The sequence below is a fragment of the Tachysurus vachellii genome, chromosome 9 (genome assembly GCF_030014155.1).
Source record: "Tachysurus vachellii isolate PV-2020 chromosome 9, HZAU_Pvac_v1, whole genome shotgun sequence".
NCBI classification, from domain to species: Eukaryota; Metazoa; Chordata; class Actinopteri; order Siluriformes; family Bagridae; genus Tachysurus; species Tachysurus vachellii.
The window spans coordinates 6,713,062-6,734,958 of record NC_083468.1 but is presented as its reverse complement, the minus strand read 5'-3'; the positions used below and the strand labels follow the sequence as shown (position 1 = coordinate 6,734,958).

Here is a 21,897-nt window from a genome sequence, read left to right as displayed (position 1 = left end):
CTACATTTTATTATGGTCAGGGGTAAGAGTTTTATGTTAATATGAATTAATATGCTATTCATTACTCTAGCTCTGAAAAGTGTAAAAAGTTAAATTAGAAATACTCTTCACCTGTTGACTTCAATTGCCTTTATATATTTATAACAAACATCTCAATTACCAGAATGTTCTTCTCTCTCTCTCTTTCTAGCTCAATCTGTCCTACCTGCCACTGCAGTGTAATGACTACTCAGCTAATCAGACAGGTCCCACATGGACCCTTCTGTCTCCATCTGAACATGAACACGGCCTGAAGTCAGAGCCTTACGGCCTCCAGCCCATCTCACTGCACCTCGGCCCAGGTGATTGTGTTGGCTAACTTTCATTATGCCGAGATTGGCCAGGTGTACGTTTCCACAGGAGATTTCATTACCATGAGATTGCTTTCTCAGCCGCACGTGGAACAGGAACGGGGAATGTGCAGCTGGCGCCGTCCTATTCATCCGACGTGCTTTTCCATCTCTATTTCCACCGAGGAAAGAGATCTGCATAAGGCATCGGTCTGCGAGTACAGAGTAGATGAGACGGAGGGCTGAGAAATTTCACTAGGTCAAAATGAAGAAGTGTGAAATACAATCTTGATTTAGCTCTCTCTTTTTTTATGCAAAATGCAAGTATTTAGGGCAGCCTGTAGAAAAGGCTTTAGTCTCTGGAGTATTTATTTCATGTGTTAATTAAATAACAAGGACAGATGCTAACTGATTGGCATATCATTTAGATTAAATTACCACTGAGCCTGAATTTCTGCTTTTCCCTCGGCTCTTCCGAAAGCACCATAATGAAAAACCTTCAGCTTTCTTTTTTACATCCATCCAGATGTTTTCCTGTCAAGGTGCTGTTTAGGTTATCACTGACTGCCTCATTGTTACAGGTATTATTATTATTATTATTATTATTATTATTATTATTATTATTATTATTATTATTATTATTTTCTCTTAGGCTTTCCTAATAAATAGCACTCATCTCTCGCTCCTGCATCAATCTCTGCTTTGAAGTGAGAGTCAGATAAATCAAAGCTACACTTTTTCCCTTTACACCAAAAAAAATCAATCTCCCTGGTGGTCCAGTGGTAGGATCATGTGCTCTCACTACCATGGCCTAGGTTCGATCATCTGGCAGGAAACCAACACAGCTGCTGAGAGGATATCTCTCAGCCCCAAAACCCAGATAAAATGAGAGGGGTTATGTTTAAATATCAGACTGGTCTAATAAACCTGCCTACATGTGATGCATTTTCATCAAACAGCAGTGCAGCAGATCCTGAATGATTATGAAACAAGTTGGAACTTTAACTCAGAAGCAAGTCTTGCGAACATTACAAATAACCTATAATGACAAACAATAATTCTTAGAATTAGATTAGAAAGTCTTAGCAAGGAATAGCATGAATTCATGTGCAAACTGAATGTGTAAATAATCACACACTCATCTTAAACAGGATAATGTTGTTTATTATTTCAAACAAATGTTAGTTTTTGACCTCCTGTGGGAGACTTATGAGACACTGCTTTCTATATAATAATCCAAAATAAAAAATGTAAAAATATACTTGTCATTATTATTATTATTATTATTATTGTTGTTGTTGTTGTTGTTGTTGTTGTTGTTGTTGTAGTTGTTTTATTATTTTTTTTATTATTTATTTATTTGGGGGGGGGCACGGTGGCTTAGTGGTTAGCATGTTCGACTCACACCTCCAGGGTTGGAGGTTCGATTCCCACCTCCGCCTTGTGTGTGTGGAGTTTGCATGTTCTCCCCGTGCCTTGGGGGTTTCCTCCGGGTACTCCGGTTTCCTCCCCCGGTCCAAAGACCGTGGTAGGTTGATTGGCATCTCTGGAAAATTGTCCGTAGTGTGTGATTGCGTGAGTGAATGAGCGTGTGTGTGTGCCCTGCGATGGGTTGGCACTCCGTACAGGGTGTATCCTGCCTTGATGCCCGATGACGCCTGAGATGGGCACAGGCTCCCCGTGACCCGAGGTAGTTCGGATAAGCGGTAGAAAATGAATGAATGAATGGATGTTTTTTGTTTTGTTTTTATAAAGACCTGTAAAATCAGTACTCTAGGGAATTTTTGGTGAGGGTTGGGGGTTTGTTCAATGTGATTATATACAAAAAAATCAATACAAATTCTAAAACCAGAAATCTTAAAACTAAAGCAGGAGCAGTAAACTACTAGTAGCAGCCATATTGAATATTAAACCAGTAATAGAAATAATTGAAAAAGCTAAAACAGTAGTAAAGGAAATCTTAAAAACGAAAGCATTAATAGCAGCAATTGAAAAAACTAAAGCAGTCGTGACAGAAATATTGAAATATAAAGCTGCACTAGCAACCATATTGAATATTAAAGAAGAAGCACAAATCTTGAAACTAAAGCAGTAGTATCAGCCATGTTGAGGCTTCAGTATGGTTAGACTCATACAGGTGTGTCAGAAGGGAGAATTGTGCATTAATTAGTTAATAGAATTACAATTAAATTTGTTAGTTGATTTCTGCTATTTTATGATTGTGTTATTGTTCAAATAATTAATATTTGGTTTTAGCTACCTGTGTTTTGGCAGCTTGTAAAAGGGCAGAAAATGCTGGATTTTATTTTCAGCAGAGCTTCTTGTGAGGAAAGGGGAATATTCTTGAACCTGTTCATTTAATAAACATGTTCTTGGATAAAATCATCTCCCAAAATGAATGAATGCAAATGTAAGGTGAAGGTGGAGATCTGAAATGTTTGGGTTTTTTTTTTTAAATAATATTAAAGGAACAGGAAGATTGGAAGATATCAAGTGGAAAATTCTTTTTATACTATACTAATATTATCAAACTTATGTAATATTATAAACATAGTAGTATTAAGTATTATACTACTTATATTATTATGAATAATATTATAAAGTCTTTGTTTATTGCTGTTTATTAAGCAAAATGATTACATTTATAGCATTTGGCTGACGCCCTTATCCAGAGCAACTCCTTTTTTTAACTAAGCAATTGATGGTTAAGGGCCTTGCTAAAGGGCCCAACAGTGGCAGCTTGGTGGACCTGGGATTCAAACTCACAACCTATCAATCAGTAGTCTAACACCTTACACACTAAGCTACCACATCCACAAAATTATCTGAGAACAGAATAACATTTCATTTCTATTTCAAAATTTGTTGGTCTGATTTTTTTTAGTCTAGAAATAGCCAATTGTTTTGCCTATGATGGAAGTGAAAAGTTCGAGGAAGTATGACGCACCTCTTTTTTTCTTTCAAACTCTCTATCTAGAGACACATACCATAATCACAAATGATAAAAATGACACGTAGTTAATTATTAACTGTGGACAGTGGTTAATTATTTACAGTGGAGGAGTAAACGTCAGGATTCCTTCCAATCAGAAGCTTCCCTGGTGCTTTGAGTGTTGTATAAAGGAGAGTTTCATCTGTCAGTGCATTACTGGACATTTTTAGTAAAGGTCTGTGACATCTCATGTTCATATACAGACAGAGAGAACTTTTGGGCTTCAAAAATGTCCTGGAGCAAACTGGTAGACATTTTCAGACAACGACAGTCACAGTTATTTAAAAAAAATAATAAAAGCTTCACAGGAACTATAGTTCTGTCTGTATGACAAATCAAAGGTTTCAATTTGTAATACATTCTTTTGGTGGTTAATTAATGAGGTTTCCCGGAGGAGGAGGTTTATTTAACATTTGTGAAAAGAGTCTCCAGTGTAAGCGCTTTGGAACATTCAGTGGTAATGTTGTAACTTAGGTTTTCCAACACAAGAAAGTCTTCAGCACAAAGGGATTTGCTGTTACTCATTAATATTACAAAAAAAAGAATGTTTAAAGCTATTGTAAAACGTATTGCTAAACTCATAAAAATGTATGACATGGCCATCCTTAAATAAATTGTTAGTTTGAGAGGTTCTGTTTAAGGAACATAATCCACTTTTTTTTTTTTGCGTTTTTTGCTTTTATATTTAGCTTTAACAGCATAAGCAGTTCTGTTTCTCTCAGACTCCATACAATACATAATAATCATTTGAGTCCTGATTAGATGGAAACTACCACCGATTAAATTTTCTGGAGTAGGCTGATTTTTTTGTGCATCAGCTCTGGTGTATTATGTACGCAAGAAGATTTTGAGTCAATTCACACTCCACCCCTGACATAGTGCTGATTCTGAATTACTATTATAGGACTGTCATGGTGACTCACAGCAACTCAGATAATCACATTATACTGTATGTTTTTGTTCCCTATCTCAATAATCATGTTTTTATTCATTTTTAACAAAAAAAAAAAAAAGAATAAAATATGATGCACTGTAGCTTTTAAAATGAGATTATGGCACTTACGATGTTATATAAATCGTTATATAAAGATTTGGGCTTGTGTTATGGTAATAAGTGTGAGATAGACGTGCGTTTGTCTTACTGTAGCTCCAGTACAAAATTAAAGACGCAGATGTTAGTCAGCAAACATACATTACATGCATTTGGCCCTCAGGCAGTCATTGTACTACAGCTGCGTTTCTTTCAGTGTGACAGAAGATGATTGTCTGATAGAAGTGTCGAGAAGAGAAGAGAAGAGAAGAGAAGAGAAGAGAAGAGAGGAGAAGAGAAGAGAAGAGAAGAGAGGAGAAGAGAAGAGAAGAGACGAGAAGAGAGGAGAAGAGAAGAGAAGAGAAGAGAAGAGAAGAGAAGAGAAGAGAAGAGAAGAGAGGAGAAGAGAGGAGAAGAGAAGAGAAGAGAAGAGAAGAGAAGAGAAGAGAAGAGAAGAGAAGAGAAGAGAAGAGAAGAGAAGATGCATTCAGGAGTGCATAAACTATAATTCCTTCCCAACTTAATGATCACTTGCAGCTGATGGATGACAGGAAATGCAATGCTCTCGAGACAGAGTTGTCATCAAACTGCTCTAATAGATCAAAGTGTGTCATCCCGCACTTAAAATCTTGGGGCAGGCTGCAGTTTCATCAGAAGAAGGCCTGGTCTTACAGCTCCAAAAGGTTTAAACTGACAAAATGAAATTTCTAACCGCTTTTATTTCCTCTATTGGGATGATTCCTAGTCTGTACTTACACTCCAACCTCAAATGGTATTAATATTCTCAGGAAGTGCTTTGGTTAAAATGGAGGCCATTTTGCCAGTTGTCTGTTATGTTAGATGAGATGAGTTCTATAATCCATTTTTTATTATACTAAGTACTTTTTTGTATAATCATTCCCAGCAGTATGACATGCCTATATTGATAGTATTTAAGCCCATTTCTTGTCTTTAGACCATTTCAAATTAATGTTGTAATGAAGCAGTGTTCATCATTTTGGGTGAGTGCTGGTTACTAAGAAGATTTATAGGTCAGTAAGCGGACACACACACAGAAGTGCCAGACTAAAAAATATCCACTTGCTCAGGTTACTGTGGGTTCAGGACAAAGGCATAGGTTCAGCCTTTACGCTTGATAAAAGTACTCAAAGTGTTTTTTTCTGTGTAATATCAGACCATATATTTAAAAAAAAAAATCAAAACTGGGAAACCAAGGAGTGCAACAATAAAGTTTCACTGGCAGGAGATTCTAATGATTCATTTACACCATTCGTTCAGTAATTCATTAATCCTTATTACCGTAGTGCCTGGTCTGTGTGGTCGCAGTGGTTAAAGTGAGGCAGGTGGTTATTTCATGGAGGTCCTACATTTTATATCAAATGTTTTGTAATTTGAAAATGTTGCAGGCAACAAAAATAATAACTGCATGAGTGAGATTAAAAAACAGTCCTGCTCTCTCATCTTGATGATGCCACAGCCACCCATGGCCAGGAGCCAAGCGAGCAAAATTGTCCATGCTGTCTAAGTGAGAGAGATGGAATATACAATGGCGATATCTTGTATGATAGACAAGCTGATGAAAAAAAATAAATAAACAAAATAAAATGAAATACGCATTCAGTTTAGGTCATACCCGCTTTATATTTCAATCCAAATATAATTGCATATTTTATGAACAGATACATTAAACAAACTTAAACTAAATAGAATCACTAAACAGATAGTGACATTATGTTTCAATCCTTTATTATAATGTGAACTACAGAAAATGACGACTTAAATACTTTAGGCATAGAATCCACAGGCTCAAGGTTTGAAAGCTCTCCAAAACTGAATTTATTTTTCACTTGAGTTCACTGTAATCTTAAACCCAACAGAGAACATTAGGATATTAAGAGCAATGGTTGCATTTTCTTGACAAACACACATATGTACTCGTATTGAAATGCAGATTTCCTAAAATGTGTCATCAGCGTGAATATTTATCACGTGACCAGGACATGTCTTCAAGCTTAGGTTACTAAGCTCTGGTGTTCATTAGCTTTTACATTACATATTAAAGTGGCCTTATCAGGAGGAAGCAGAAACTGATTTACGTCTAAAGCTCAACAAATCCATGAATCGGTCAAGCAGGACCTACAGGAAAGGCACAACTGCTGCGTCCTGGAAGATATAAAAACCTACAGTCACAGCAACTTGTTTTTAAACCCAGAGAAATCAATTCTGGGCCAAACATCCACAGTTTGCCTAATCCCAGTCTCAGTTTAAAAGAATGAGCCTGCTGTTTGGGGGTAAAGTGGTCTTCATAAAGTACCATTCAATTACGTAGCCAGGTTAGTTTTAACAAGTCGTCCTCGTTAAAGCGGGGATTACGATGACATTACGTTGCCGTAAGTTTTAACAAGTCGTCCTCATTAAAGCGGGGATTACGATGACATTACGTTGCCGTACTGTTTTTCTAAACCTTTTTAGTTTTACATCCAGAATTGTGTGTGAATTATTATACTCAACACTGTGAATGCTAACTGCACATTTTATATAGTGCTCTAATGTAAAGAAAACATTTAAGGCCATGATAACATGAATCTCTTGATTATATCTCACAGTTCTCACTTGAATAGAGAATGGACATTTTATTGTTTTGTTTTTATTAGAATTAAGCATGTTTCCTCTCTAAATGATCATAGCTAGTCTACTTTCAACTTGAGAAAGTTTCTTAAAAACACACTGGTGCGCGGTCCCTTTAAATTTCTCTCCACCTTCAACCGGAAGTGGTGAGGCTTTTTCCAGGAAGCGTCATTGACATTCCGTTGCGTGTTTTGATTAATGAGGTTTCCTGTAATGTTGAGCTAATTAGCTTAGCTTGCACAGATGTCTCGACATTATTTAGAACAAATCGCACATGTTTTTGGACGCTACCGGGATTATGTGAGCCGGAACCCGGGTGTTACTGCGCAGCTGGAGGGCGCAGTGAGGACTTTATCGTATCTTATAGCAGGTCAGAGGAAGTAAAAAGGTGTTATAACGTGTAGTGAAGTCTGTAAAGCCTCTTGTTTTGATACAGGAAGTTATTACTGTTACTCTATTTTATTACTATTACAGTCCCAAACTATACAATAATGATGTCTGAGTACATTTATATTTCTGTCGTTTAGCAGATTCACTTATCATCCAGAGTGACTTACAGTTTAAATTTGTTGGTGGACCTGGGATTCAAACTCATGACCTTCTGATCAGTAGTTTAACACCTTAACCACTAAGCTACCACATCTTATCAGTATCAGTACTCCATCAGTACTCCATCAGTACACCGTCAGTACTCCATCAGCACTCCATCAGTACTTTATCAGTACTTTATCAATACTTTATCAGTACTTTATCAGTACTCCATCAGTACTCCATCAGCACACCATCAGCACTCCATCAGTACTTTATCAATACTTTATCAATACTTTATCAGTACACCTTCAGCACTCTCAGTACTCCATCAGTACTTTATCAGTACTCCATCAGTACTCCATCAGCACACCATCAGCACACCTTCAGTTCTTTATCAGTACTCCATCAGCACTCTACCAGTTCTTTATCAATACTCCATCAATACTCCATCAGTACTCCATCAGCACTCCATCAGCACTCTATCAGTACTCTATCAGTACTCCATCAGCACTCTATCAGTAATCTATCAGTACTCCATCAGTACTCCATCAGTACTCCATCAGCACTTCATCAGCACTCCATCAGCACTCCATCAGCACTTCATCAGTATATATGACTTACTATTTTACAGACAGTAATCTGCTATCTGGGAAGCATTTGGAATATTTTGTTTCTAAGCATGATGACAAAATAACACTAATAATAATAATAATAATAATAATAATAGTAATAATAATCTTTTAAGAATGAACAAAAACTGTTTTTCTGTTACAGGCCGCTTTTCAGATTCCCATGAACTTTCCGAGTTGGGTAAGAGTCACTTCCTTAAACATATTGATTTCACTGTCTTTCCCTGTATGTGTTCTGCTACTTTATTTCTATGCATTGTGCAATATTCATACAATATTCATTCAAATGTTTATCAATTCATACATTTTAAAAAAGATGAAAATGTATATATTCATTTTTGGTCTTTGTCAGATTCTTCTGCAAATAAAAATACCATGCAAAATGTGTTCTTGAGCAAAAGTATCCTCCAGAAAAGAGTTTCAGAGGGTTTTTTTAATGAATATGTATTTTTAATAATATGTTATTCCTGTGTGTCCATTGACAAATACCTTTCAATCAGATTAAATTAAATGATAATGGCTATTTGGCATTTGTGTTTGTTAATTGTTTTTTCTTTTCAATAATATAATTCAAAACAAAATGATGAGGAACAGCTTAACATTTTAAATGGTGTTACCCTAATGACATTTTTACTTTATGGATAATTACGTTGGCTTTGTTGAAGCCAACATTTTGTTTTCTTTAATTATTGTTCCCTTTGTTTCCTGATCACAAGAACCAGCATAAATTACACACAAAAACACAAAATGAAGTTGCTGTGGATGATTTAGTACTATCTTGAAAAAATATCAAGCCGTTTGAGTGGAAAACAATAGAAGGATTTAATGCCTGGCACTTGGCATACAAAGCAGAAGCTTTCAATGGTTTTTAATTTAATATTATATATTTTTAATTAAATTTTGTGCATTATCGGTGTGTTTGCTTTGTTGATAACAAACACTGCTAACACATTAATATTTGTTTTAGAATTGACCTAAACAATTCTGTCCACTAATTGTTGTAGGCCTATGTGTTATTTACATCAGCGCACCAATGTATTTATTTATTTATTTATTTATTTAGTATCAACTGCTGTTATTAATCAGGTTATCTCTCTTTCTTTTGTTGTAAACTTGAGCAAAACCTGAACGAAACTGAGGCATATGTTAAAAAAAAAAAAAAAAAAAAAAAAAAAAAAAAAAGATTAAGTACAGTTTCATCTGTCAAACTCAGTATCATCCCTTTTATAGATGCTGTGATTTGTGTATCTCTAATTACTTATCATATCTAAGGTAGAAAAATAATTACAGTGCAATATATTGTCCATATCCTGCAGCTTTTATATTTAATTATAGTGTCTAGACAGAATAATTAATAATTAACAGAATGAGCTGATTTCATGTGTAATCATGACACACAGTATGGAGGAAGTGCTAATAAAGCTAATGCTGTATTCTATAAACTTGACTTAACATGACTTAAGAGTAGATACAACATTATATTCTATTATAAAACCCTTGAATTAGGCATGTAAAACCGGGGAGACAAACAAATTGAGGAGAGTTGTCAGTGCCTCATTTAATCCTGCCTGTTTTGGTTTTTTCAGTGTATTCAGCATCAAATCTGCTGGTGTTGCTGAATGATGACATTCTCAGGAAGGCTCTGTCCAAGACTCTGCCTGTGGTAATTTCCTGTAGATGCTCCTTGCTCAGTCTCATCCCACTTTCTGTCTGACTTTCTTCATTTCTTTCTCTCCAAGCGTTTTTTTTTTCTTCCTGGCAGTCATTCCACTTATGTAAGTCACCGATAGAACGCATTGAGCCTGTGTGTTGTTGGCATAGTAACGCACATAAAGTTGTTTGGAGATGAGTTGTATTGTGAGAGTTGAAAGGGAACGGTGTGTCCTTGGCTCACGAAACAGAAAACAGTGGGAAAATCACGCAAGCAAGCAAGTCACTGACCATAGTTGCACTGTGTAGTATAGACTCTATATGATGGGGGAAATCCCCAAAAATATAATGATGCCATAGATAGGGATCTGTGAAGGAGGTGTGGCCTAAGTGCCTGTCAGTCTCAGTAAATGAAGCAGGAATGGCCTTCATGCATGAAGTTCAGTAAAATAGGTGTGGCCTTTGCACATTTTCAGTCTCAGTGTAGGAGGCGTGGCCTGTGTACCTTTCAGTCTCAGTGTAGGAGGCGTGGCCTGTGTACCTTTCAGTCTCAGTGTAGGAGGCGTGGCCTGTGTACCTTTCAGTCTCAGTGAAGGAGGAGTGGCCTGTGTACCTTTCAGTCTCAGTGTAGGAGGCGTGGCCTTTGCACACTTTCAGGCTTATTGTAGGAGGTGTGGCCTGTGTACCTTTCAGTCTCAGTGCAGGAGGCGTGGCCTTTGCACACTTTCAGGCTTATTGTAGGAGGTGTGGCCTGTGTACCTTTCAGTCTCAGTGTAGGAGGTGTGGCCTGTGTACCTTTCAGTCTCAGTGAAGGAGGAGTGGCCTGTGTACCTTTCAGTCTCAGTGTAGGAGGCGTGGCCTGTGTACCTCTCGGTCTCAGTGAAGGAGGAGTGGCCTGTGTACCTTTCAGTCTCAGTGAAGGAGACGTGGCCTGTGTACCTCTCGGTCTCAGTGAAGGAGGTGTGGCCTGTGTACCTTTCAATCTCAGTGAAGGAGGCGTGGCCTGTGTACCTCTCGGTCTCAGTGAAGGAGGAGTGGCCTGTGTACCTTTCAGTCTCAGTGAAGGAGACGTGGCCTGTGTACCTCTCAGTCTCAGTGAAGGAGGTGTAACTTCTGATTCTTCAGACCTTGTACAGGAGGCGTGACGTCTGTGCGTTTCAACCCTATAAAAGGATGTCGCCTTGTTAATATTTCAAACTTTTTTCACACAAATTTAAAGTGAAGGCCATGTGGCCTTTGTGCCTGTTGCTCTTTATCCTCCCTTGCTAACAAAAACGCATTATAATAATTGAGAATCCAAATAAAACATGACTGTAGCCATCAATTAGCAAAGAGGCTAATTATATTGTAGCCTCCTTATGCATAGACACTTTTTTTCTTTCTCTCTCTGTCTCTCATGTGTGTTGTATTAATTTCTAAATACTATATTTATCAGAAAATGCTGGAATTAAAAGCAACTCAATCGTACTGTTTTTTTTTTTCATATTGTTCATAACATTATCACACATCACAATATATGGCATTACATCGAAAATGCTGCAAAATGCATTATATTGTATTGCCGCCTGTATTTATCCATCTGTGGCTTAACTTCCAGTCTTTGTACTTCTGTTTTTCTGTACAACGATAGTCTAATAGTGAAAAATGTGTGTTGGAGCCCAGTATCCCGAGACCTCTTTATTTCTTAATTTGTGCTAGAGCGACATATTTATCATTGAGTTTTCCAACCTCAGTGTTTAGAAATAAACACATTTACAGACTGAGGCACTTTCAGTGGTGCAATAAATGCAACACTCAGCCTGGGGCGCAGGGGAAACGAGATGGAATTCATGACCTTCGGCTTCTTTCACACTGGCCTTAATGGAGCTCTGTAGAGAAAGCTTGAACTTATATTGAGTTTATGGTGGCATTTGGAAATTCTCTGTATCAGCAGTTTTGACCTGCACAAAAGAAGCTCATAGTGAAGTAAGTGTGTGTGTGTGTGTGTGTGTTGCAACAGTCTATCTCCCAGCAGAGGTTGCTAACTTGGCTTTCTGTCCTGGAGTATGTGGAGGTCTTCACTGAGATGGCAGCTGCTAAGCTGTGGAGAGAACCCGGACGCTGGCTGGTCATCGTTCTCATCCAGATAGCAAAGTAAGAGTCTTAAGCGCAGCACTCTTGTGTATGATTGATAACACCATCGCGGAAATGGCAATTATCTTCTTCCTTCATATCCGTAGAGCCATCCTGCGCATCCTGCTGCTCTTCTGGTACAAATCAGGCATCCAAACATCACCTCCCATAATCCCTCTGGACAGAGACGCACAGCTGTATAACAGAGGTAAGAGATTTTGCAAGATCTCTTCCAGTAGAAGCATGGAGTTCCCTTATTCCACTGGAACTCGGTTGATGTTCTGTGTCGGTGATTTTTTTAAATGCCTTTGGTTGTGTTTTATATGTTTCTCATTTAGAACATTAAATGGAATAATATATTATCAAGTGATTGTTTGGAGCCTTTTTGAGTAACACTTCACTAAGGACCACAAGCTTCACTTTCTGCTTTGTTAGTTGACAAAGCTCTTGGGCTGAGGGAACACACTAGTCCTTGATTGCGGCTTTATTTGCTATTGCTTTTTACAGCTTTCAATCCCTTCGGTAAACAGCAAAAAGGGAAGAACTCGTTTTCAAGAGTCTCATGCTTTAATTCATCAGCAATAGAAAGAGCCACACTTGTAGGTTTTATTTCAACTTTAATCATCATCTCTCATCAGTCAAGTCAAGAAGCTTTTATTGTCATTTCAACAATATATAGCTGACACAGTACATAGTGAAATGAAACTGCGTTTCTCCAAGACCACGGTGCTACGTAAGACAACACAGAGCTACATAAAACAACACACAGTTAAGGACTTAATATACGTTGTTCTAGCCACATAAAGTGCAAAGTGTGCAACCCAGTGCAAACACTATAGGACAAATACATCAAATACTGACCACTGTGTATTCTGTATGTTATACTGTACATTGTGTAAAAATAGATGGTTGTAAACAAAGAGTGTTGATTCAAACATGTATACACTTATGTTATAGCAACTGTATATTTTAGACCTGCTTTACATTAGTGCATGTGTAGTCTTTAAAGGTGGGGTGCACGATGCTTGAGAAATGCTTCAGAAAACTGAGTCGGGCCGACTAACAAAACAAACATGTAGCCAATTAGCAGAAAGGGGTGTGTCTTCTCAATATGTGGCGGAGAGAGTGTTCAGTGCGCATGTCTGACATTAGCCTTCCGCGTCTTCCGCATGAAACGGAGCTAAAACTTTCACGGTACAACACACAGGACTACAAAAACACATTTGTATTACCATAGTATTACTCATTGAGTTCATTTATTGATAAAAATACCCCCTCGGCCAGCTGCCCCAGCAGGTTCCGCTATAATAGTTGCCTGGGTTGCGAATGTATATGTATGTGTGGGCGGAGCTATCAAAACAAGGGTGACACCCATTTTGGTTAGGGGCGTGTTTGTTTAGGTGATTTCAAATGTCAACATTGGCTTTCAGAGATCGTGCACCCCACCTTTAAATGCATGCATGGTGGCATGTTGGCCCAGTGGGTTTCCTCCAGGTTCTCTGTTGTCATCTCTCCCCTGACAACCTTGCCAGTGGATGAATTGGTCACTCTGAATTTCTCCTAGGTGTATATACATGCAGCACCACGATAGATTTGTGTACTCTGGAGGCTGTACTCATGCCCAGTGTTCCCAGGAAAGCTTTCAGATTATCAGTAAAAAAGATAAATGAATGAATTTTTATCTTCCCTATAAAAGGTTGTGGTGTCTTACATACAACTCTAACCTTTTAGATCAGGGCAGCGCCGAGGAAGAGGTCACGTTCGTCGGACAGCGCTCAGGGAGAGTAGTGAGACCTTTGAGAAGTGGTAAGACATAGTAATATTACTTTCAGAGCACCTTAGCGGAATGTATTTTAAATTAAACAGGAAGTTAAAGCTTGTACAGAAGGCATCATGGCACCAAATCAAGCAGGGGACACAGATCCTATGCCGCATGGGTGTGCCTGTATGCTTTAAGCTTTATATATACGTGATACATTTCCAACCTTTATGGAAATGTAAACATTGTAAATATTACATTGTTTGAAATCCACTTACATGCCATCAAACCATTTCATTGTACATAAAGTCTTCATTTTATTTTATTTTTTTAGAAATGTAGAGCAAGACAGGAATGAGAACACGTAGCACTGTTATGATCAGCAGATTATATGAGAAATCAGCATTAATCAGTCCGGTGTGTATGTTTCTGAAGTCTCCCCATGCTGTAATCTTTAATTCATGTTGCACACCAGTATCGATAAAGCTGTGATCTAACCTTTATTAAAGAAATTCAAGGGTAACTTTATTATTTCAAATTTATTGCTTAAATATTATCTTTCCCTGTTTCTGTAAGTTAAAATGCAGCAGGTTGTCATGCACGGTACAGATCAGGCAGCATTTAAAAAAATTTATGAGATGTGAGACAAGTTGATGGCACGTATTTGGTAACGACAACGAGCACTTCTGTTCCCCGTGCATGCTTATCTGTGTTTTTTGGGGCTTCGAACTGACGAGAACCTCTATTGTTTGTCCTTCAGTATCATCACTGCAGAGTCGGCTGTGGTGCGATCCTCACAGAGAGAGGAAGAGGAGGGAGCAGGAGGAGGACCTACAGGCAAGCCCCACCCCTCTGGGCCTGCAGGAGACTATTGCAGAATCACTGTATATCGCTCGACCTATAGTGCACTGTATCCTAACGCAAGCCACGATGTGAGCAACAATGAAAATAAGGTTTACTTACACAGGGACTTGTTTGGCTTTGAGTTTTCTGATACAGGAAAGTCTTCAGGATGAGAAAGAAAGGGAGAAGAGGAACTGATAAAAAGTATGATGTATCATCCTTTAATAAGTGAGAAATTGTTACTGTCGGAAAATTGCTGCAGTATAAGTGGAATAAACCGTTTCTGGACTTGCTGTCATAGGGAAAGATTCAGCTTTGAGGCAATTTCAGTAACTCACTCCAGGTATTGGTTGTTTTCCTCGAACTGGACACCCTGTGTAGACCTGTGTGTAGAAGCAGTGTAGGTACTAAATTTCATATCTTCTTGACATGTTGTATCTCCTGAGATGCCTTTCTGTTCACCACAGTTGTACAGAGTGGTTATCTGAGTTACTGCAGCAGCTCGACCCAGTTTGGCCATGACCTGTCTCACCAGAAAATTGTTTCCTTCTTCAGATTTCTTTATTGCACCATTCTGTGTAGACACCAGCAACTGTTGTATAAGAAAATCCCAGGAGATCTAGATCTAGAAATACTCAAACCAGCCTATCTAGTACCAGCGATCTTGCCATGATCAAAAATCTAATTTTTCCCCATTCTGGTTTTATCCGTATCTAAGCGATTTTATGTCTTGCACTACCGCCATATGCTCGTCTGATTAGATAATTGCATGAATGTGTAGCTCTTTAAAGAGAGAGATCTGTACAGTTCTTTCTACTGATATCTCACCTGTCCTTTTACACATATGCACATGAAAGTGTGTTTTCCTTAACGCTGTACATTCTAAGTGACCGCTCTAGGAATTTGTGGCAGGCGCTCCTGGAAACCGTGGCTCATCTCCGGTATCCTGGAGATAACAAGGTACAGAAAGCATTCCTTCTCCTTCTTTCTGTCTGTCTGTTAACGCACATAAGTCGGTGCCTAAATCCAACGTTTTGTTTGTGGACAGTTTCAGTTTGTTGTCTGACCCAACGAAGACTCTGAACCGCAGAGAGAGGGCTGAGATGAGGAGACGAGCCTTCCTCCTGCTTTACTACCTGCTCCGCTCACCTTTCTATGACCGATACTCCGAGTAAGTGCTTAAGTAATTGTCTCTGGCAAATCTCTGCATTTTAAACTGGTGCTTTAAAGGACAAAATACAGGTGCAAAAAGAGAACTACATGTGGGAAAAGAACATTAAATACACAAATGGTATCATTATAATACACATATGATCAATGATATGTGGATACAATGAAAGCAAAACCAATATTACATTAAATTTGCATCACTAGATCTGTTTAATGTACTTAAACAAGTGTGTGTAATGCGTAGCAACATGTGCTCCTAAAACACATTAGCAGAATTATGTGAATTATCCAGTAGGTGGCGATACGATTGCCGTGCATAGTAAAACGAGACGCGTAAAAACTGCCTTCTGTCTGTTTTCTGTCCGCCTGTGTGTATTTTCCTTAATGCCTCTTAATGCCTTTTTTTAGTAGCAATTCTGTAAATAAATAAATAAATAAATAAATAAATAAAAGGAGCCAGTTAGAAATCATAAAAATAAACCATGCTCCTTTATATGGATGGTAACAACTCCTGGGGGGAAAAAAAAAAAACACTTTTAGGCATTTTTCGGATTGTCACACCCCTGAGTGCAGCTTAGAGCTGAGCTTGGACGATGATTGCATTTCAGCGTGGCAGGACTTCAATCAAATTAAAGTTAAGGATTAAGCTCCATGACATTGACAATCCATCTGTTGATAAGAAAAGTTAACAGATAGCAGCAAAAAGGGAAAACTCGGTCCCTTAACATGAGGGAAATAAACACCGCTGAGAAGAATTTATAATAAGAGCTGCTAGATTAACTAACTTTTATTTACTGCTAATTTAACAGTAGGCTAAATGTTTGCAATGCCATAAAGTATACATCCGTATATTCTTTCACTCTAACAATCAGATGTATGCTTATTTTCAGCGTTCAGTGCTTGGGATAATGACATTGCATGTGTTATGTAGTAAATGATTGTGTTTCAGCTGTTTTTTGTTGTTGTAAATGAATCTACTCTAATAGAATTCACCCATTTTTGACAAACTAACATACAAGTTGTGGTTGCATAAGGATTCACCTTTATTCTTTTCTATTAAAATTGCATTTCCATTTTTTAATTTGCTACTAAATTAGCTAAGAGTAACTCTCAGCATGATGCTAGCATAACCATGCTTCACTGTCGGGTGGAGTTTTGTTGGGTTTCTAACAAATCTAATGCTTTACACAGGATTGTTGGGTTTCTAACAAATCTAATGCTTTACACTCAGGATTGTTGGGTTTCCACCAAATCTAGTGCTTTAGGCAAAAATACGTTCAAGTCTGGTCTCATCAAACCAGTGAACTGCATGTCTTCAGTCTAGATTCTGAATTAAGCCATGGTTTGATCTGATTTCTCCCCAACCACAGAGCAAAGATCCTTTTCCTTCTACGGTTCTTGGCCGATTATATTCCCGGAGTTGGCTTGGTTGCACGTAAGTGAGATATTCCATATTCTGCTTGGTCAAGAATATCATGTACTCCCTACTCTGCAACATCTTAATTATATCTGCTTCCTGTCTGCTCAGGTCCATTGATGGAATACTTACCTACTTGGCAGAAGATCTACTTTTACAACTGGGGCTGATGCTGAACCTACTGAAAAGGTCATGCAGACCTGTCCAGAGAAAGGAAAGTGCTTACAACTGATACAAGACCATCTGGGGATGGAAACACACACACACACACACACACACACACACCTATGAGAACATCCTGTGACAATCTGAGTTGTAGATGAAGTAGAAGTTCTGTGACTCAGTGCGTTATTTCAGTTTGTTTGTCTAGCATGATTGAGTCTCGTAAAATGAACAGTTAATAATCCAGTTCAGAAAATCATTGGTGTCTTTATCCTGTTTCCTTTTTTTTGTTTGTTTTTATGATTTTTCTTTCTTTCTTTCTTTCTTTCTTTCTTTCTTTTTAGTTCAGAAAATCATTGGTGTCTTTATCCTGTTTCCTTTTTTTTGTTTGTTTTTATTATTTTTCTTTCTTTCTTTCTTACTTTCTTTCTTTCTTTCTTTCTTTCTTTCTTTCTTATTAGTTTGTATAGTACAATTAATTAAATCTCTCAGTGCCACATTTTACACACCTCTTTGTTCTGTAATGTTTTGTTAGGAGAACACATATCTTTTATGGTGTTTGGGTGTTTTTTATTTTTATTTTATTATCATTATTTTTTTTTTTTTTAAGTAATGGTTTCACACAGCAGGACCGTGATTCACCCAGACTTCTGAGCTCATGTCATTATTGCTGTTGAGAGATTTTTCTATCTGACCAGTGGGTTGAACTGCTAAAAGCTATATGGCCTTTTTCAGATGACGTCCTGTCTTTCTGGACCCCCTTTTACTTCAAACCAGCATTATAAGCATCAATGAACTGATGAATGTCCTCTATTTTTCACTGTGAACTAACTAAAAGCTCATTTTGAGCAAAACTGACTTGTGTAATGGCTGAAAATGCTCTGTGATTATGAATATTCATGATTTTATTAAAGGCATCTGAAAAAAAAAAAGAAAGACCAGAAATCCAATGTAAGAAATGGATGATGAATTTTCTACACACCTTTATGCATTTAATAAATCAGTCAGTGATGGGAAAAGCAATTTACTCCTTCTGCTTTTTCCTTTCAAAACAGATGGAGATCAGAAGGTTCATTTCATCATAATGGCATATTAAACCAGAACGAGGAAGGATCCCACGAGTGCATGCTTAAAAACAGTCCATAATTCAGTCTGATTTAAAACGACTGCCTCTGCAATACATAAAATAAGACGTCTTTTTCACATTAATAAACATAAACTCTCTTACTCTCTCTGACAAAAAGAATCTTCATTCAGTAAAATCACTGACAGTCAGGACAGTCATATCTTATAGATGGACTAAATAATTTTGTATATTTGCATGCAGGAAAAATACAAAAGTGAAAATGTTCATGGTTTTGTTCAGCAGTTTAGCATTCCACAGTTAAACATCACCTTGCTTCCTCCTCAGTCTTTTAGAAAAAGGGCATCTAAAAATCGTTTTGTAATATGTGTAATCGTCAATAAGGTGACATTTTCTGTGAGGAGACAAAAAAAATGCTGTAACTTTGTGTTTTCAGGACAGAAAACTTCTCTCAGTAAAATACTGTGTGAAGGAATGACAGCTTACAGTTTGAACTGTTTTAACATAATAGGATAATATGAGTTAGATTATTCTCTGGCTCTTTCCAAGTGTAAGAAGACGGGACCTCCTAGAATGAAAATGGAATGGAATAGTGCACCAAAATCCACATTTATATATTCCTGACTCCATAAAATGCTGTTTCTATCATTCTTAACTGATCATAGTGGCTTACTTGATACAGAAAAGAAATGTTCCTATACATTCTAGTTGCAAAATTAAGCCTATTTCAGAATGACTTAAAAGTAATTTTCCACATTGAATTTTTATTTTATTTTTATTTTTTTTATTTAAAAACCAAATTTCTAAAATCTTCCATTATTTCTTCATAACAGAGTATTATAACATCCCACTAACGCATAATTTAAAATGTATTTGCACTAAACGTAATAAATTGTCTGAACAATTTATACACCGAACCGTAATAAACAAATAATTATCATTTATAATTTATACAGAAAAAATCATGGAAGAAATGGACAACAGAATATGGGAAGAGACAAACCAACATTTTTAAAAAATTTTTCTTTTTTTTCAAGACAACTGGAGACTCAGTATCATTTTCTGTCTATTAAGTTTACTCACAGCAGTACAGATTTTTAACATTTGCATTCTGAATTAAATGTCAAATAAAGGACAGTGGCTGTACAGCGGCTGGGTACCAAAGTAAGGTTAGCTATCTCTTATGATATTGATGTTAATTCCAGAATAATGAAATCATGCAAAGCTAATAATAACATTAAATTACACTGACTTCTTCTCTGAACTATGGTAAATAATATTTTTGTATTAAACATATGTTACCAAGTAGGTCTCAGATCTAAATCTCCAACTCAGTTGAGAACCAGTTAATATATTAACTCCCAATATAATCTGACAAAAGATTTCAGAACCATAACCAAAGTTTTTTGTTTGTTTTTTCTGTCAAAAGACTTTGAAATTGAGTATCCAGCATTAGTGCTTTGTATCGGTCAGAGTTACAAAGACTAACTTTCTGTCTTAAGTCTTTGGGACAGAAGACCTTTGCTGTAACATGGCTAGTGAGATAAGGGACTAATTTGTTGTGTGCATGTTCCACATCATTAAACACAAACACAATTAATTTAAAGGGTAACACGAACACTTGAAAGGTTCGGGGGGAAATAATGAACAACAGTATGGTGTGATACAGCCTGACAGCATGGAAGGGATCATTTCATGGGCCATGTAGGAAATGTTCATCTTCACAAATGTTGTTCAGAAGGAAAAGTGAGAAAGCATTAAATACACCAAGGCCGCAAGGTATATTAACGGACGCCCCTGTATTTATATTTCAGTCAGGACCACTTGAGTCAAAATAAAGACAATTCTTTGACATATTTAAATTTTTGATTTGAAAGCTTATAAAATTTACATTTGGCGGTATGGCTCTGTTCTGAATTCCCCATCCTTTTCATGAGCTCCATGAAAGCTAGTCAGGGAACAGCAGCAGCTTCGTGGGGGGACAATCTCCCATTTAACTGGGAAAGCAGCAAGACAAACTCCCCCATTTAGAACAGAGCCTGCATCAGTGACAACAGAATGACACTGATTAAGTTAAACACAAAGTTTCAAGGAGGAGCTAGAGGAGGAGGTGGGTTGCAGCAATGCAGAGGAAACAGCCAAGCAGACAGACTGAAAAAAGCATTTAAATAGGGCGCCCTGTTTGAAAAGGACCAATAGCGCGCTTAGGAATCAGATCAGCTGTTGGGTGGGGTTAGAAAATTGACATCAGCTGATAGCCGAGCTTGACTATGTGGCCTGCCTGAACTGACCCTGAACGCTATATTTATATTCTTTTTATTCTTAATGGCTTATTTGATCCAGGACAGAAAACACTGTACCTGTAGTTCAGCTGTTCTAAAATAAACAGGTGAATTTCTGACGGTCTAAAAATCTTTCTCCACAGCTACACTGCATCATTTGTAGCATCAAGCACAATAATAACATTTTCAGATATTTTCTGTCACGGTGACGGTGACAAAAAATGGTGTATAAAAACTGTACTAATAATCGTAATTCTGAGTTAATTGCACCTACATGTCAGTTTAACTGAGAGGTAGGTATATATATATATATATATATATATATATATATATATATATATACAGACACCTGAGTATTACATTTCATGTCCAGAAGCTTTTATTGTCATCTTAACCATATATAACTGTTGCAGTACACAGTAAAATGAGACAACGTTTCTCCAGGATCCTGGTGCTACATAAAACAAACACAGAGCTAAGGACTTAAGTAAGTTAGTCCTAGATACATAAAGTGCATCTGTGCAACCCGGTGCAAACAGTGCAGGACAAGACAAACAAGACAGACAAGACAGTGCAGGACAAAAAATACAATACAATAAATAAAAGACAATAAACAAAAGACAATAAACAGAAACAGCGCAGATGTTCAACAATATTGCGTGTGCAGAAATACTGGAATGAACACAGAGTTCCTATTATAGCAGCAGTTACCTGAGATATTGTAAAGTATTGTGCAAAACAACAAATCGAGTGAAATGTGAGACAACAGGTGCAAAGAGCAAAAAAATTGTGCAAATCAGCATGATATATATATATATATATATATATATACTTATATATATATATATATATATATACTTATGTCATTTAGCAGACACCCTACACCCTCATCCATAGTGACTTACAATTTATACACCTGAGCATTTATACACTGAGGGTTAAGGGCCTTGCTCAGGGACCCAGCAGTAGTATCTTGGTGGCCCTAGGATTCGAACCCATGACCTTCTGGTCAGTAGTCCAACATCTCAACCACTAAACGATAACATCCCCTCTAACAATGACATATTCCAAACTATACTGAATACTACTTAAAAAACTATTCTACATTTATCCTGAACATTTAATTTAATAATTTGATCCATTAACTGTTTAAAAACTGTCGTTTTTACGCTCAAATGACACCTCAGCCATCTTTATCTTAAGCCAAGGGGTGGAGACACTGTTTAAGTAACTCAGCTGGGATGAGTCCTAAACCCCTCACTACTGTCTATGTAGGTGC

The 21,897-nt window shown here is 37.3% G+C and overlaps 1 protein-coding gene across 2 annotated transcripts; it reads left to right on the top strand.

Annotated features, from left to right (window-relative positions):
• The first annotated feature begins 7,150 nt into the window (after window positions 1–7,150).
• pex16 (peroxisomal biogenesis factor 16) lies at window positions 7,151–18,271 on the top strand. 2 transcript variants are annotated; one of them, XM_060877498.1, is made up of 11 exons: window positions 7,151–7,349; window positions 8,285–8,320; window positions 9,726–9,802; window positions 11,789–11,922; window positions 12,009–12,109; window positions 13,633–13,707; window positions 14,421–14,570; window positions 15,391–15,463; window positions 15,552–15,674; window positions 17,044–17,108; window positions 17,202–18,271. In XM_060877498.1, exons 1-11 carry the CDS (start codon window positions 7,223–7,225, stop codon window positions 17,258–17,260), a joined length of 1,020 nt encoding a protein of 339 aa, XP_060733481.1. In that variant the 5' UTR covers window positions 7,151–7,222; the 3' UTR covers window positions 17,261–18,271. The 2 variants fall into 2 exon arrangements, with proteins under 2 accessions (XP_060733481.1, XP_060733482.1); XM_060877499.1 differs by lacking the exon at window positions 13,633–13,707.
• Window positions 18,272–21,897: the final 3,626 nt, after the last annotated feature.

Excerpts from the sequence above, each read along its gene's own strand:
- pex16 (XM_060877498.1), top strand. The coding sequence starts at position 7,223 with ATGTCTCGACATTATTTAGAACAAATCGCACATGTTTTTGGACGCTAC. Across the intron at positions 8,321-9,725 it reads CCATGAACTTTCCGAGTTGG|TGTATTCAGCATCAAATCTG; the intron begins GTAAGAGTCACT and ends TGGTTTTTTCAG. Across the intron at positions 12,110-13,632 it reads CGCACAGCTGTATAACAGAG|ATCAGGGCAGCGCCGAGGAA; the intron begins GTAAGAGATTTT and ends CTAACCTTTTAG.